Raw genomic sequence first — 11,453 nt, 5'->3', positions numbered from 1 at the left:
ACTTTTTTGACTTTTTTCTTTTTTCCCCCATTCAAGTAACCGCAGTGAGGCAGTGTCATGTTACCTAATTTTATCTTCCCGATCTTTCAGGATTTCCAGGCAGATCCTGGTGCCAGGCACATTTTCTTTAACTTCTTTGTTTTCCCTTTCTGTGTTTTCTTTTCACTGCTGTGACAGCGAGGGAATGGGGGAGGAGGATCCAGTGGTCATCCCTGCCAGCCCCTCTCGCTCTCATCTCTCTCTCTCTCTCCTGTTCACTCCCTCAGGGTTTGCTATTTCCTCAGCCTGGCCAGTGCTCAAGACCCCCTCTCACACACAGACCCGCACACACTTCCCTCAGCACACGCTGCAGCTGTGAGATGGCCAGGGCTGCTGTATGGCTTTCTCTTCTCCTGCTGGAGTGCCCCCTGCTCCTGGAGTCTGCCAGGATCCTAACAGTCTGTTTGATCGGTAAGTCGCCGAAGGTGACCGCGCAGTTCGGTCTGAGCGGGTCAGTAGCTGCTGCTGCTGCTGCTGCTCTAGCTGCTGGAGGTGCTGGGAGACAGGGTTTGCTGTGTGGACTGGCATAGGCAAACACAGAACGGGTGGAGCAGAAAGGAAAAGAGACACAAGGTAAATTCAACATGCAGAAGCTTGGAAGAGATGGGTGATCGCAGCCATTACAGTGAGAAGCTTTGATTATGGAAACACTACAGTGTGCTGAGCGAGTGATTCATTTATATTGAAGAAGAGATAAGAATTAAGGCGAATGGTCATAAATGCTGTGCAGATCTTCATTATGCATGCTAAATGACTACGAGAATAACATGCTGGTTTATGTACAATCTAAGCACAGATAATTCTGTCCCAGGTCTCCTCTGTCCTACCTCTGAACTGTGAGTTTACAGGTTTGCTACTCAAGACTTCCTGAGAATAAATGCACCCCTGCAGCTTAAAGGAAAGAGCCAAGAAGCTGAATAAACATTACAGGAGCATGTAAAGGATCTCAGGAAAATCCACCCCATTTGGTGGCACGATTCATTACCATTCAATAACACAGCGATCCTCTCAACACCTGGTGTACTCTGAACTTTGAACGTCAGAAAGCTTACAGTGCAGCTGGGGGAAAAATACTTCATAAATGAACAACACGGGACTGCAAATGTTCACCTGCACTGTTCGGTATTTGCAAATATTGTTGCAACTATGAACAGCATTGGAGCCTGGGAACATCTGATAAGTGGCTGAGGGACCTGTTCTCGTGGAGCAGATTTCTGTCATTCTTAATGCTGTTCCCAGGTGAATCTGCTCAAACAACTCATACTGCTCAAATTCATGGCCAAACGTAGAGCTCCCAGGGCACGTTTTCAATAAATGACCTAATGTGGTCGATAAGTGGAGGGCCTTGACTGAATGTGAAGTCTGTTGCAAGCAGTTTGTAATGGTCAAGAGGTGGCAGGATGGCAAGTCTTTTTGTTCCACAGATACAAGCACAGAATAACCAGCCCGCCCCTAAGAACCGGACAGACAAGACGTGACAATTTAACGCAAGATGCTGGAAAGTAGCCTTTTCCACTGGTCTGTTTAAATTCCTTTCTTTTAGCTGAAAAAAGCATAGGTAGGCACTTTAAGTTCATTTTAATTCTGATGTTTGAAGCATGTCAACATTTAATAGCACTTTAAGATTTTACAAACTAAAACTGAAACGCTAAAATGTAAGTCATCTTATTTGAACTCAGTTATATTTTGGAAAAATGAAATTGCTGTTAATGTGTATTTTCCATTTTATTTTATATTCTTCTGTCTCAGTGGCCGTGCTATTGCCAAGACCATTTCTGAACAAACGGAAATTGGAGCAGAGTCGTGTGGTTGTAATGAAGTTTAGCATGAGGGCTCATTGGCAGTATTATGCAAATGTTGCCCTGTTCATCGTAAACCACAGTGATATGACTAGACCTGACATATGCAGATCATCTTGGTTGTGTTGGGTTTCCACCACTGTGTGGCGCTACATCGTTCTTGTGTTGGGATCGTAACAGCTGTGACTCTTCTTCTCCCTGTAACAAGGACAGTATATCTGATAAAATCAATCCCAAGCAGTTGTTCTGTGCTTATAAGTTTCTGATAGATCACTAATGAGGCTTAGGTCATTGTAATCTAGAAAAAACTGAAAAGTCCACATTTTTCCAAAGTTTGATGTACCTGTGGTACCTGATGTGTATTGTAGCATCAAGATGTTTTTGTTTTGTCCGCATTATTTTTTTCTGGATCTGCTTAGCAGCAGGGCTCCAGGTCTTTGGAGTCTGTCTGTGTAGGGTTTGCATGTTCTCCTCTCCCTTGTTGGTGTGGGTTTTCGCTAAGTGCTCTGGTGTCCTCCTACCTTCCCGAATCACCCTGGGAGGTTTGATCAGCACTTGGGTATGGACTGGCATCCTGTCCAGGAGGAGAGTGGTTCTGTGCTCAGTCCTGCCCTGTGGCCTGGGTTTCCACAATACGTCCTGTCTTGTCATGCCCCTCACCAAAATAGGACAACTGCTGATGAAACCAGACTGTTCTGTTTTTCCTTCAGCATCATTTCAATTCCTTCTGGATCCACACAAGCAAACTTTCTCATCTCCAAAGTGTGAGAGACATAAAAGGTTGTGGAAAAAGTCCTTGGGAATCCGCTATTTGGGATTTCTTTGTGATATTCCTCCACTCCAGCGTCAGTGACAGCGTGCTGGACAACGATAGAGGCGGATTGGTGCAGGCCAGTGGTCAATAGTGAAAGAGAGTCTCAGGGCCTCCACCTTTCAAGACACACCTACAGCACCTGGTGAAATGACCAGCCCGGCGGTCAGCTTTCTTACACACAGGCACACGCCATAGCATTCTCTATTACCCAGATCACGCTCCACATAACATCTGAATAGCATTTGGAGAGGGATTCATTTGGATTTTTGTAAGCTGTTCAAACATGTGGTTCTGTAAAGTGTACAGGCAACACGGGGTCTATAAAAGATCTTAAACGGAGGTAGTTACAATATCATAAAACTGCTTTATCGGTGACACAATGTGCAACTGTAGTTTTTTTTTTTAAAGAAGAGGTTTCTCACTCAGCAAGATATCTGTACACCATCACTCCCCAGTGAAAGTCATCCTATTGTATACAGACAAGTTGAGGGAGCTAAATCTCTTCTGCTTAGAACCGAGGAGTCAGAGAGGAGATTTGATTCAAGCAGCCGTAGCAGGTGAGTCCCAAACTCTGGGTACCTTTAAGAAATGCCTGGGTGAAATTTTAGAATCACTCAGCTACTGAATTACCAAATGAGAAAGATGGCCCTCATAGTCTTCGTTCTTTTTTTCTTGTTCTTCTTGCTGCTGATCAGCAGGGTATTAACTTTCACTTGTTCCTTCATGGCCAGCGAACACTGACCTCTTTGAACAAAACTTTTGTCCATTTTATTTGTTTTATGGATGAAGTGACAACACTTTTATCCCACATTTTTTTTGCCAGGAAACTTTGTCTGGAGTAAGAAAAATCCCAAAGAAGGATTTATTTTTAATTTCAGAGGATGTGAGAATTTGTATCCACTCCTGTTAAAGGAGCGTTTTATCCTGTATACTCCTCTCCATGCTGTATCTTTCTCTCTCACCCCCTGCTGACAGGGGTGAGTGACTCTTCAGGGGCTGGTTTGTTTGAAGGGAAGGGATTGCCCATTACAACGTGCAACTAAATCTAAACAAATCTCTGAAAATGTGAGGTGAACATTTCCTAATTTTCCACAATGGAAATGAGCTGAGAACTCATTAACACACATTTCAGTTCTGGAAATACTTGGTGGGGTTCCTGGTTCAAAAACGGGGTGACTGCTATCACAGGTAAACTGACAGATCGAGAGCTCCCCAGCTATTATTTCTTGGCCTGACCTTTGGTTCCAATTTGTTCATTTGTTTCTTTAATTTAATCTGCAATGAGAATACCTGCGTGTGTGTAAATCGTTATTGCTCAGAGGTAGTCTGGGCTGTGTCCAAGGGGAGCCATTAGCCTGCACCAGGAGTGTCCAGTGCTGGTCCTGGAGGCCTCTGTGTCTGCAGGTTTTCTAGATCTCTCCAAAGCATCTGCACCTGAAGACCTGGGAGGGGCTGTTAAACCAGTCCCAATAAGCCAGTATGCTGATTCAGCTCATTAAGAGATGGGGAGGGAAAGATAAACTGCAGTCACACAGCGTCACCAGGACTCAGAGGTTGATCACAACAGGTGCTATTCTCACGTCACAGATTCAGCCATGTCATTCTTGGTGTGTCCTCCAGGGGGCAGCCATTACATGCTGCTGGATGAGATCTCACACACGTTTCACGAGAGTGGGCACGAGGTCCGCATGCTGCTTCAGACGGGCACTCCGGTCATTAGAGGTAAGAGGCCAGTGCTTCTCCGTCCCGGAGAGTCGCTCCTGTTCCCTGGCCCACCGAGGAGCAAACGCACGTGTCTTGAATTACAGTAACTTGACACCTTTTGGCAGGTGTCCAGCTCTTCCCATTGTTTTCCAGCAACTTCTGACATGCATGTAGCAGCCTTGCCACAAATCTGCAAATATAGGGCCCCCTTCCTAAGAGAGGGCAATTAACTTAAGTGCCCTATGAAAACCAAGCAAGAGAGCAAAGACACCTTTGAGCTATTGTAACAGCATGCGGTTTGCTATAATTTTCTGGGAAGTGATACTGCTATCCTCATACAAAAGTGTTTCACTGCTGATGTTTGTGCAGTTCTCTGAGTTTTATCGCCATCAGATCTGAACATGCCAGAATGTGCAAGTCTGATTTATGACATTGTGATGGACCGCAGAGTCCGTTTCACTGGAGTTCTCGAGCTGACATGCCTTGGAGCAAGCCACTTATCCAGCTTATTCAAGGACACCAAATCTGTTAGCTATTTATTTTTGAAAGCCGCAGAAAGGTTCGCCATTGTTTCTGAGAAAAATGGGAAAAACAAACCATTTTGCGCAAAGTCGTAGATAATTCTCTCTTCGAGCTCCCTGAGCGTCGTCCCTCTTTTCCGTTTGGGAGAAGGAAAAAGACAAGGTTGACACAAAAACAGTTCCCAGGCCAGATAACTGAATTTTGTCTTTCCTTGTTTCCAAATTTCAACACTACAGGGTTGAACTACATGGGGCGCCCTGACAGTTACCAGATTACATCATGGTCTGCAAGTGAAGACTACATCAAAGAATACAATGAGTGGTTTTTGGAACAGCAGAAGGAGTTTCTTCAGGGCAGGTCTGATTTGCATTTTACTCACTTCCATGTGGCATGTGGCTGTGTCTTGAACTCTGGAGAACACTCTATTTACTTTAAAACTGTTCAACTCTGTATTTCATTTATCGGGAAATCTGATTTTTCTAATGAGCTTTTAAACATGGAGCACTAATCTGTGAGTTAAATATACAGAATCCATACATTTTGAATGTGTAAGCTGCACAAAGACATTAGCAATAAGCATTCAATAATACTTCATTTAATAAATATTGATGCTATGGTGTTCATGACATCAGTTAGAATTGTCAAGCAGTGCATCCTGGACAGTGACCGTGCCTAGCAGAGGGAGCTTCTACAGCCCAGCTGTGACCACGGTTGCAGTCCAGGACTGTTGTGTGAATGGTAGGACATGGTACACTGCTATGTTAAACCGGTCATTGTCTGGTGTTGTTAGCGCTGGAAATGTGTAACTCATTTGTACAGTATGTGCTCCTAATTTCATTGCTCCTGCACTATACATCTTTGGAATAGACCAGCTAAAACATATATCCTGCTATATATAAATCTGTTCCAGGATACAATCCTGATACCCCTTAAGGTGCAGTAACTTGTCTACAGTCTTGACTGGGGTAAAGGGGAAGACAGGGTTTTGCAGGAGAGGAGAAACAAAGAGCATAAGTGTATCTTGTTTAATCATTATTTTAGCTCCAGAGAGACTTTAGCCCAGTAAAGTATTAAACCATGGTGAACAATTCTGCTTCAGTACACTTGCTTGTGTTACAGTGTTGTGTCTGTGTGAAAGGGGTAAGTTTGGTTGAATCAATCCTCCTGTTCCCAGCACATTTGAACCTCCTTATTTTTCCTTGTTCCTCCCCAGGGACAGCTTCAGCATTTACCTGAAATTCCTCGGCCACCTTGCCTACCAGTGTGATAACATCCTGGCGGACTCGGAGCTGATGGGGTTCCTGAAGCAGGAGTCCTACGACATTGTGCTTCTGGACGCTTTCAACCCCTGCTCCTTCCTGGTGGCGGAGTGGCTAGGCGTGCCGTACGTTGCCTTCTTCCCTGGAACCCTGAACTTCCCTTCGAATGGCCTCCCCAGACCCCTGTCCTACGTCCCCGTGTATGGCTCACAGCTCTCGGACCACATGGGCTTCTGGGACAGAGTGACCAACGTCCTGCTGTTCCTGGGCTCCCTGGTGGCAGAGAGGTTCATCCAGGCCCAGTTCCTGCAGGTCATCGAGCGCCACTTCAACCCGGCCCAGACCTCCCTCCCGGAGCTCTACAGGAAGGCCGAGCTGTGGGCCTTCAACACCGACTTCTCCCTGGAGATTCCCCAGCCGCTGATGCCCAACACTGTGTGTGTGGGAGGGCTGCTGGCGAAGGCACCCAAACCTGTTTCTCAGGTACCGCTTCCGAGCTCTACTGCCTTGGACATTGCTTTTCCTCGTTTTACAGGACAGAACCTTGTTTTTACACAGAGGCGGAAATAATTTGCTGTAATGGATAGCTTATTTTGTTTGCAGACTACTTTTTGTTTGCATTTTTTAAAGCAATGCAGCAGGCATGGAATTCTCTTTTTACCCACACAAATCATGGCTGCTTCAGAAATATTTATGACAAACGCAGTTTACTAAATACACCTATTTTAACACCCATAACAATAATTGAAGGAGAAGATATAAAGTCAGCATAGGCAAGCCCTCCAAACTGTACACAACCAGTTCTTTTCACACTACAAGAGAAGAACACAGACCGCAATCAAGGTGCCACACAAGAACAAGAACTTCAATCAGCTCACACTGAGAGCATTGCTGACTCACAGATGTCCGGTTGGCCACAGGGCAGCACTGTCACATGAGAGACACGAGATGCCCAAGAGCACTTGACCAACTGGCGTTGTACACTGACTCTGGAAGCTGTCTTTCACAAACAGGTTCCAACACAGCCGGGAGGTGAACCACCAGTCTCTGGTCAAGGGGAACCAGACTGTCCTTCAACAATGTTTCAACCAGTTGAACCACTCCAGAGCCCCCTTTGTGCATTACTGACGCAGAACCCTGACTGAACTACTGCTCTGCTCTTTCTGTTGAACGTAGGACCTAGAAGACTTCATCTCCAAGTTTCAGGAGGCTGGGTTCATCGTGGTGACGCTGGGCTCCATGCTGTCGACTGTTCCCCAGGAGCAGCTCGTGCAGGAGATGAACGCGGGCTTCGCCGAGGTCCCTCAGGGTGTGATATGGAGGTTCAACCCCTCCCGCTGGCCGCAGCGCATCCAGCCTGCGGCCAACATCAAGCTGGTGGAGTGGCTGCCCCAGAACGACCTGCTGGGTAAGGCCAGCCTGCATGACACCAGTGTCAGGGCCACACACACAGTGAATGTGACCTTTCGCAAAGATCTGTCATAGTGAAGAGCTAATCAGGAATGCAGGCACAAAGTCACCACGGTGTGCAGTTGTACCAGAGGCGCTGGCGTGCCTCGACTTTCTGGTGTCTGACAAGACTTGCCGGTCTCTGATTGTGAACACTTTTGTGTCCATCCCTGAAAGTCAAGTCGCAGGTGAAACGGTGATACCGATCTTGAAAAATCTCTGACAAAAAAGAAACAATATCTTATTATGGACAGTAATAAACAATTTCACTTAATTCCCAGTGTCAAATGAAGAAAGCTAGGCCTCATGGTAGAAGTGTTTCACTTTCCACCAGAAGCGGAGGGTGAGGGAGCTACAGATCAATGTTTTTTCTGAAGGACAACGCCTCCTATACAATACAAAATCAAACCCTGAAATGTGATATAGACTCTTCCCCATCTTACTAGATTTTTCTTTTGAACTCCACAACATGTTGGAGGATTTTAAATTCCTAGTGCTGACTGGATTATATAAATCATTGTAGTGTCAGTGAAAGCAGCTCTGTTTTCCTCACGGGTCAGATTTTGGCCCTAATAGCAGCAATCGAGGCAGCCAAGACAGCTAAACTTCATTTAAGCAGATCAAATTTTGTTGGCCGTCATGCTGTACCGCCTTCCAAAGGTCGGTCCCAGTTCGCTCACTGGGCCGGCGCTGGCCGCTGTTCCCCCTGTGTCCCCAGGGCACCCCAAGGCTCGTCTGCTGGTGACACACGGGGGTCAGAACAGCCTGATGCAGGCGGTGTTCCACGCCGTGCCCGTGCTGGGCATCCCTCTGTTCGGAGACCAGTTCGACAACATGGTGAGGGCAGAGGAGAGGGGGCTGGGCCGCAGCCTGAGCCCCACCGAGCTGCATGGGGCGCTCTTCGCCAGCACCATGAAAAGCCTCATAGGAGACAGCAGGTAGAGGAACTTCAGCGGTGGGGAATGGCACTGGGGTACACTCACAGCCCTCACCTCGGCTGCCTATTCAGCAGGGAGCAAAGCGATAATGTCTCAGGGGAACTGTCTGTGACCCCTGCTGTCTGGATGTGGCACAAGTATAATTACAGGGTGTTAAATTATACACCCTGTAATTCAATAGCAGAATTACTATTGCAACAACACATCATCAGTAGGGTAAAACTAACCTGTCTCACGACAGTCTGAACCAAGCTCATGTTCCCTATTAGTGGGTGAACAATCCAACACTTGGTGAATTCAGTCACAGGGAAGTACCTTTTCATCAGAAGCATAGAGGCACAGAAGCACCTGGCTCTGGAGCTTCTCTCAGTTGCAGGGATTTGCAGAGAAGATGTGCCTGGGCTTAAGAATCTGATCTTTGTTAGTCTTCCTGGTTCCCACCAGGGAATCCCCGATCCGACAGTGCTGGCCTCAGCCTCCTCGGTCTTGAACTGCAGCCACCAGTCCTGGTCAGGACCCACAGCCGGCGGACTGGAGCTAATAAACGACGCTGCCAGGGAGAAATCTCTCAGCTCGTAGCAGGGCCTGAAAAAAGTTCAAACCCTTTCAAATACATGCCAGGAAAACATTTTATGAGGTGAAAGTCTGTAAAACTATCTTCTACATTCACATAGTTTATTGTTGAGAAAGCCTTTACTTTAGAAAAGTTGTGCTTTTAATTTTCTGTACTGTAGGTGCCTTGACGATACATTTCTCTTGCAAGTCTTGTAAACCCATGTGAGCTGTATGTGAAGGTCACAGTTATATGAGCCCCTGCTGCCAGTGTGACGATGTGTGTGGCACAGCCGCGCTGTAAGAGATGTCAGTGTTGGGACACGATTGACTACTCAAGCCCTCTAGGCCTCAGGCTCTAACCGCGCCTTTCTCCTGCCCCTTGCTGTGCAGGTACAAGACATCCGCCCGGGCCCTGAGCCGAATCCACCGCTCCCACCCCCTGGCGCCGGGCCAGCGCCTGGTCCACTGGGTGGAGCACATCCTGCAGTCTGGGGGAGGGGCTCACCTGCGTGCCCGCTCCCTGCTGCAGCCCTGGTACGAGCGCTGGCTGCTGGACGTCGCGCTGTTCCTGCTGGGCTCCGTGCTGCTGCTGCTGGGCCTGGGAGCCCGAGCTGTGCGTGCCGCGGCCAGCACACTGCAGCAGAGGGGCAAAGTCAAGCGCCACTGAGCACGCCCTCCTTGGACCCCTAAAAACACCAACACCAGACAAAGGAACAGACAGGACAGGTGTCTTCACAAGAGCAGCGCAGCTCCAAAACAGAAGATCAAAGGGCAGCGGAGAGCTTCTGCAAATGATATGTTCATTACACATCTCTTCACAAAGCTGGAGACTGACACAGCCATGCTTTTGACTTTGACCTTCCAATCCAAATGTGTTTTGGGGCATTACCTAGTTGTCAGAGCAAACGTTCCTCTACAGGCAGATGTCTCCAGTAGGCTCCAGAGATTCAAATGTGCAGTTTAGGTTTCTTAACTCTCTTTAAAGCTTCAGCTAAATTGGAGTTGATGCTGTGAAAAGTCTTAGCTGCTGGGTTCACTTCTTGTATGCAAGTTCTCCTTCAGGGACTGTTCCTTCCAACCATTAATAAGCAGCACATCTCACTTCAGGTAACTTGAGCTTTACTGCTTGGTACTCTCACATGCAAACCATTTTAATCCAAATCTGATTTTACACTGCTCCTCTATACTTTCTCTCTCAGCGGTGATCGATTTCTTCTTGATTCACAGGCAATTAAAGAACTTGTGTCACCTGAGGTGATATTCAACCAAATAACTGGTGCTCATCAAGTAGTTACTGGAAGAAAGATTTTATAAAGGGCTCTAAATTTACTAGGCCTTTTTCAAAATATTTAACGTTTTGGGTTAAAGAAAAAAGGTAATACAAGAAAGAACATTAAAACGACAAAGACATAAACAAGTTGAAAGGTTGTGGGCGTGTGTGTTTTTGGTCTCCAGACTTTTAAATTTTCCTACCAATAATAAGGTTCTAATTTTAATTTCTATAAAACTAATTCATTCTGAAATAATTCTGAAAAGCTTTAAAAGCCGAGTCCAATTCAGCATCACTGGCTCTTTCTAAGGAGCAACCTAGGAATCTTGTTTTCCAGCTGCTCTCAGAACATGTCCTGTCTCTTTACACTGTGGGAGTTTGATGTGAATGTGGTCCTTAAACCTTGGAGATTGTAATATAGTCTAGCTTCATGAACCAGATACTTCTTCCCCTAGGGAAACAATGTCGAGATTGAGAACAGCTTTGTGGTTTGAGCTTCCTTCAGCCCACTTAATTTTATCTTTAAAAATCCAAACTTGAATTGGGCCTGTTCCAAAACCACAGCTCTGTGCCGCTTGCTTCTGCTCTGAGCAAAAACAAGCTCGAGTACATTGAATTTCATTATTTTGATTGCAATATGGTTTACTTTAGAAATCCAAAACTAAGAAAACTCTAAATGCAGGAAGGAAGACTGGCCTCTTTTTGCATAGTAAGAACTATTTTATAGCAGGCAGCTGTATTTATAGCGTGCCTGCTGTAATTCTGAATTCTTCTAACAATGGAGTAACTGAAAAAAAGCAGTTACACATTTCAAAAGCAAAACCTTTGACAATCTCCAACAAGAAAACAACAATAGTTAGTCTGCTGTAGGTCTTAGTATAATCAACCAAGAAAATTAGTTTTGACCTTTTTTATTTTTCCCAGCTCAAACTTCGTATCCTCAGCACACACACTTTTCTATTAGGGATTCTCCTCTAGAGTTCATTTAATTGGTTTTGTAGTAAGAAAAGGTCTTATTTGGGTACAGTAACAAAGGTCCAAAGACACTATTCTCTTCACATAGTAGTTGGGAGTCTTGTCAGGTCTATATCTACCACACGTTTG

At 45.9% G+C, this 11,453-nt stretch overlaps 1 protein-coding gene across 1 annotated transcript; it reads left to right on the top strand.

Moving 5' to 3' along the window:
* The first annotated feature begins 359 nt into the window (after positions 1-359).
* LOC148838142 (UDP-glycosyltransferase 3A1-like) lies at positions 360-10,496 on the top strand. Its single transcript, XM_088910821.1, has 7 exons — positions 360-450; positions 4,273-4,374; positions 5,115-5,235; positions 6,092-6,620; positions 7,314-7,545; positions 8,305-8,524; positions 9,470-10,496. The coding sequence occupies exons 1-7, from the start codon at positions 360-362 to the stop codon at positions 9,744-9,746; spliced, it is 1,572 nt and encodes a 523-aa protein (XP_088766947.1). The 3' UTR covers positions 9,747-10,496.
* Positions 10,497-11,453: the final 957 nt, after the last annotated feature.

Source organism: Atractosteus spatula, chromosome 3, assembly GCF_055471065.1.
Source record: "Atractosteus spatula isolate fAtrSpa1 chromosome 3, fAtrSpa1.hap1, whole genome shotgun sequence".
Lineage (NCBI taxonomy): Eukaryota > Metazoa > Chordata > Actinopteri > Semionotiformes > Lepisosteidae > Atractosteus > Atractosteus spatula.
The sequence above is the reverse complement of the archived record's forward strand: the minus strand, read 5'-3'. Positions and strand labels throughout refer to the sequence as shown.

Bases quoted from the DNA above. Each gene is read 5' to 3' on its own strand.
- LOC148838142 (XM_088910821.1), top strand. From the start codon at position 360: ATGGCCAGGGCTGCTGTATGGCTTTCTCTTCTCCTGCTGGAGTGCCCC. The intron at 6,621-7,313 runs GTACCGCTTCCG...TGTTGAACGTAG, and splicing joins CACCCAAACCTGTTTCTCAG to GACCTAGAAGACTTCATCTC. The intron at 8,525-9,469 runs GTAGAGGAACTT...CTTGCTGTGCAG, and splicing joins AGCCTCATAGGAGACAGCAG to GTACAAGACATCCGCCCGGG.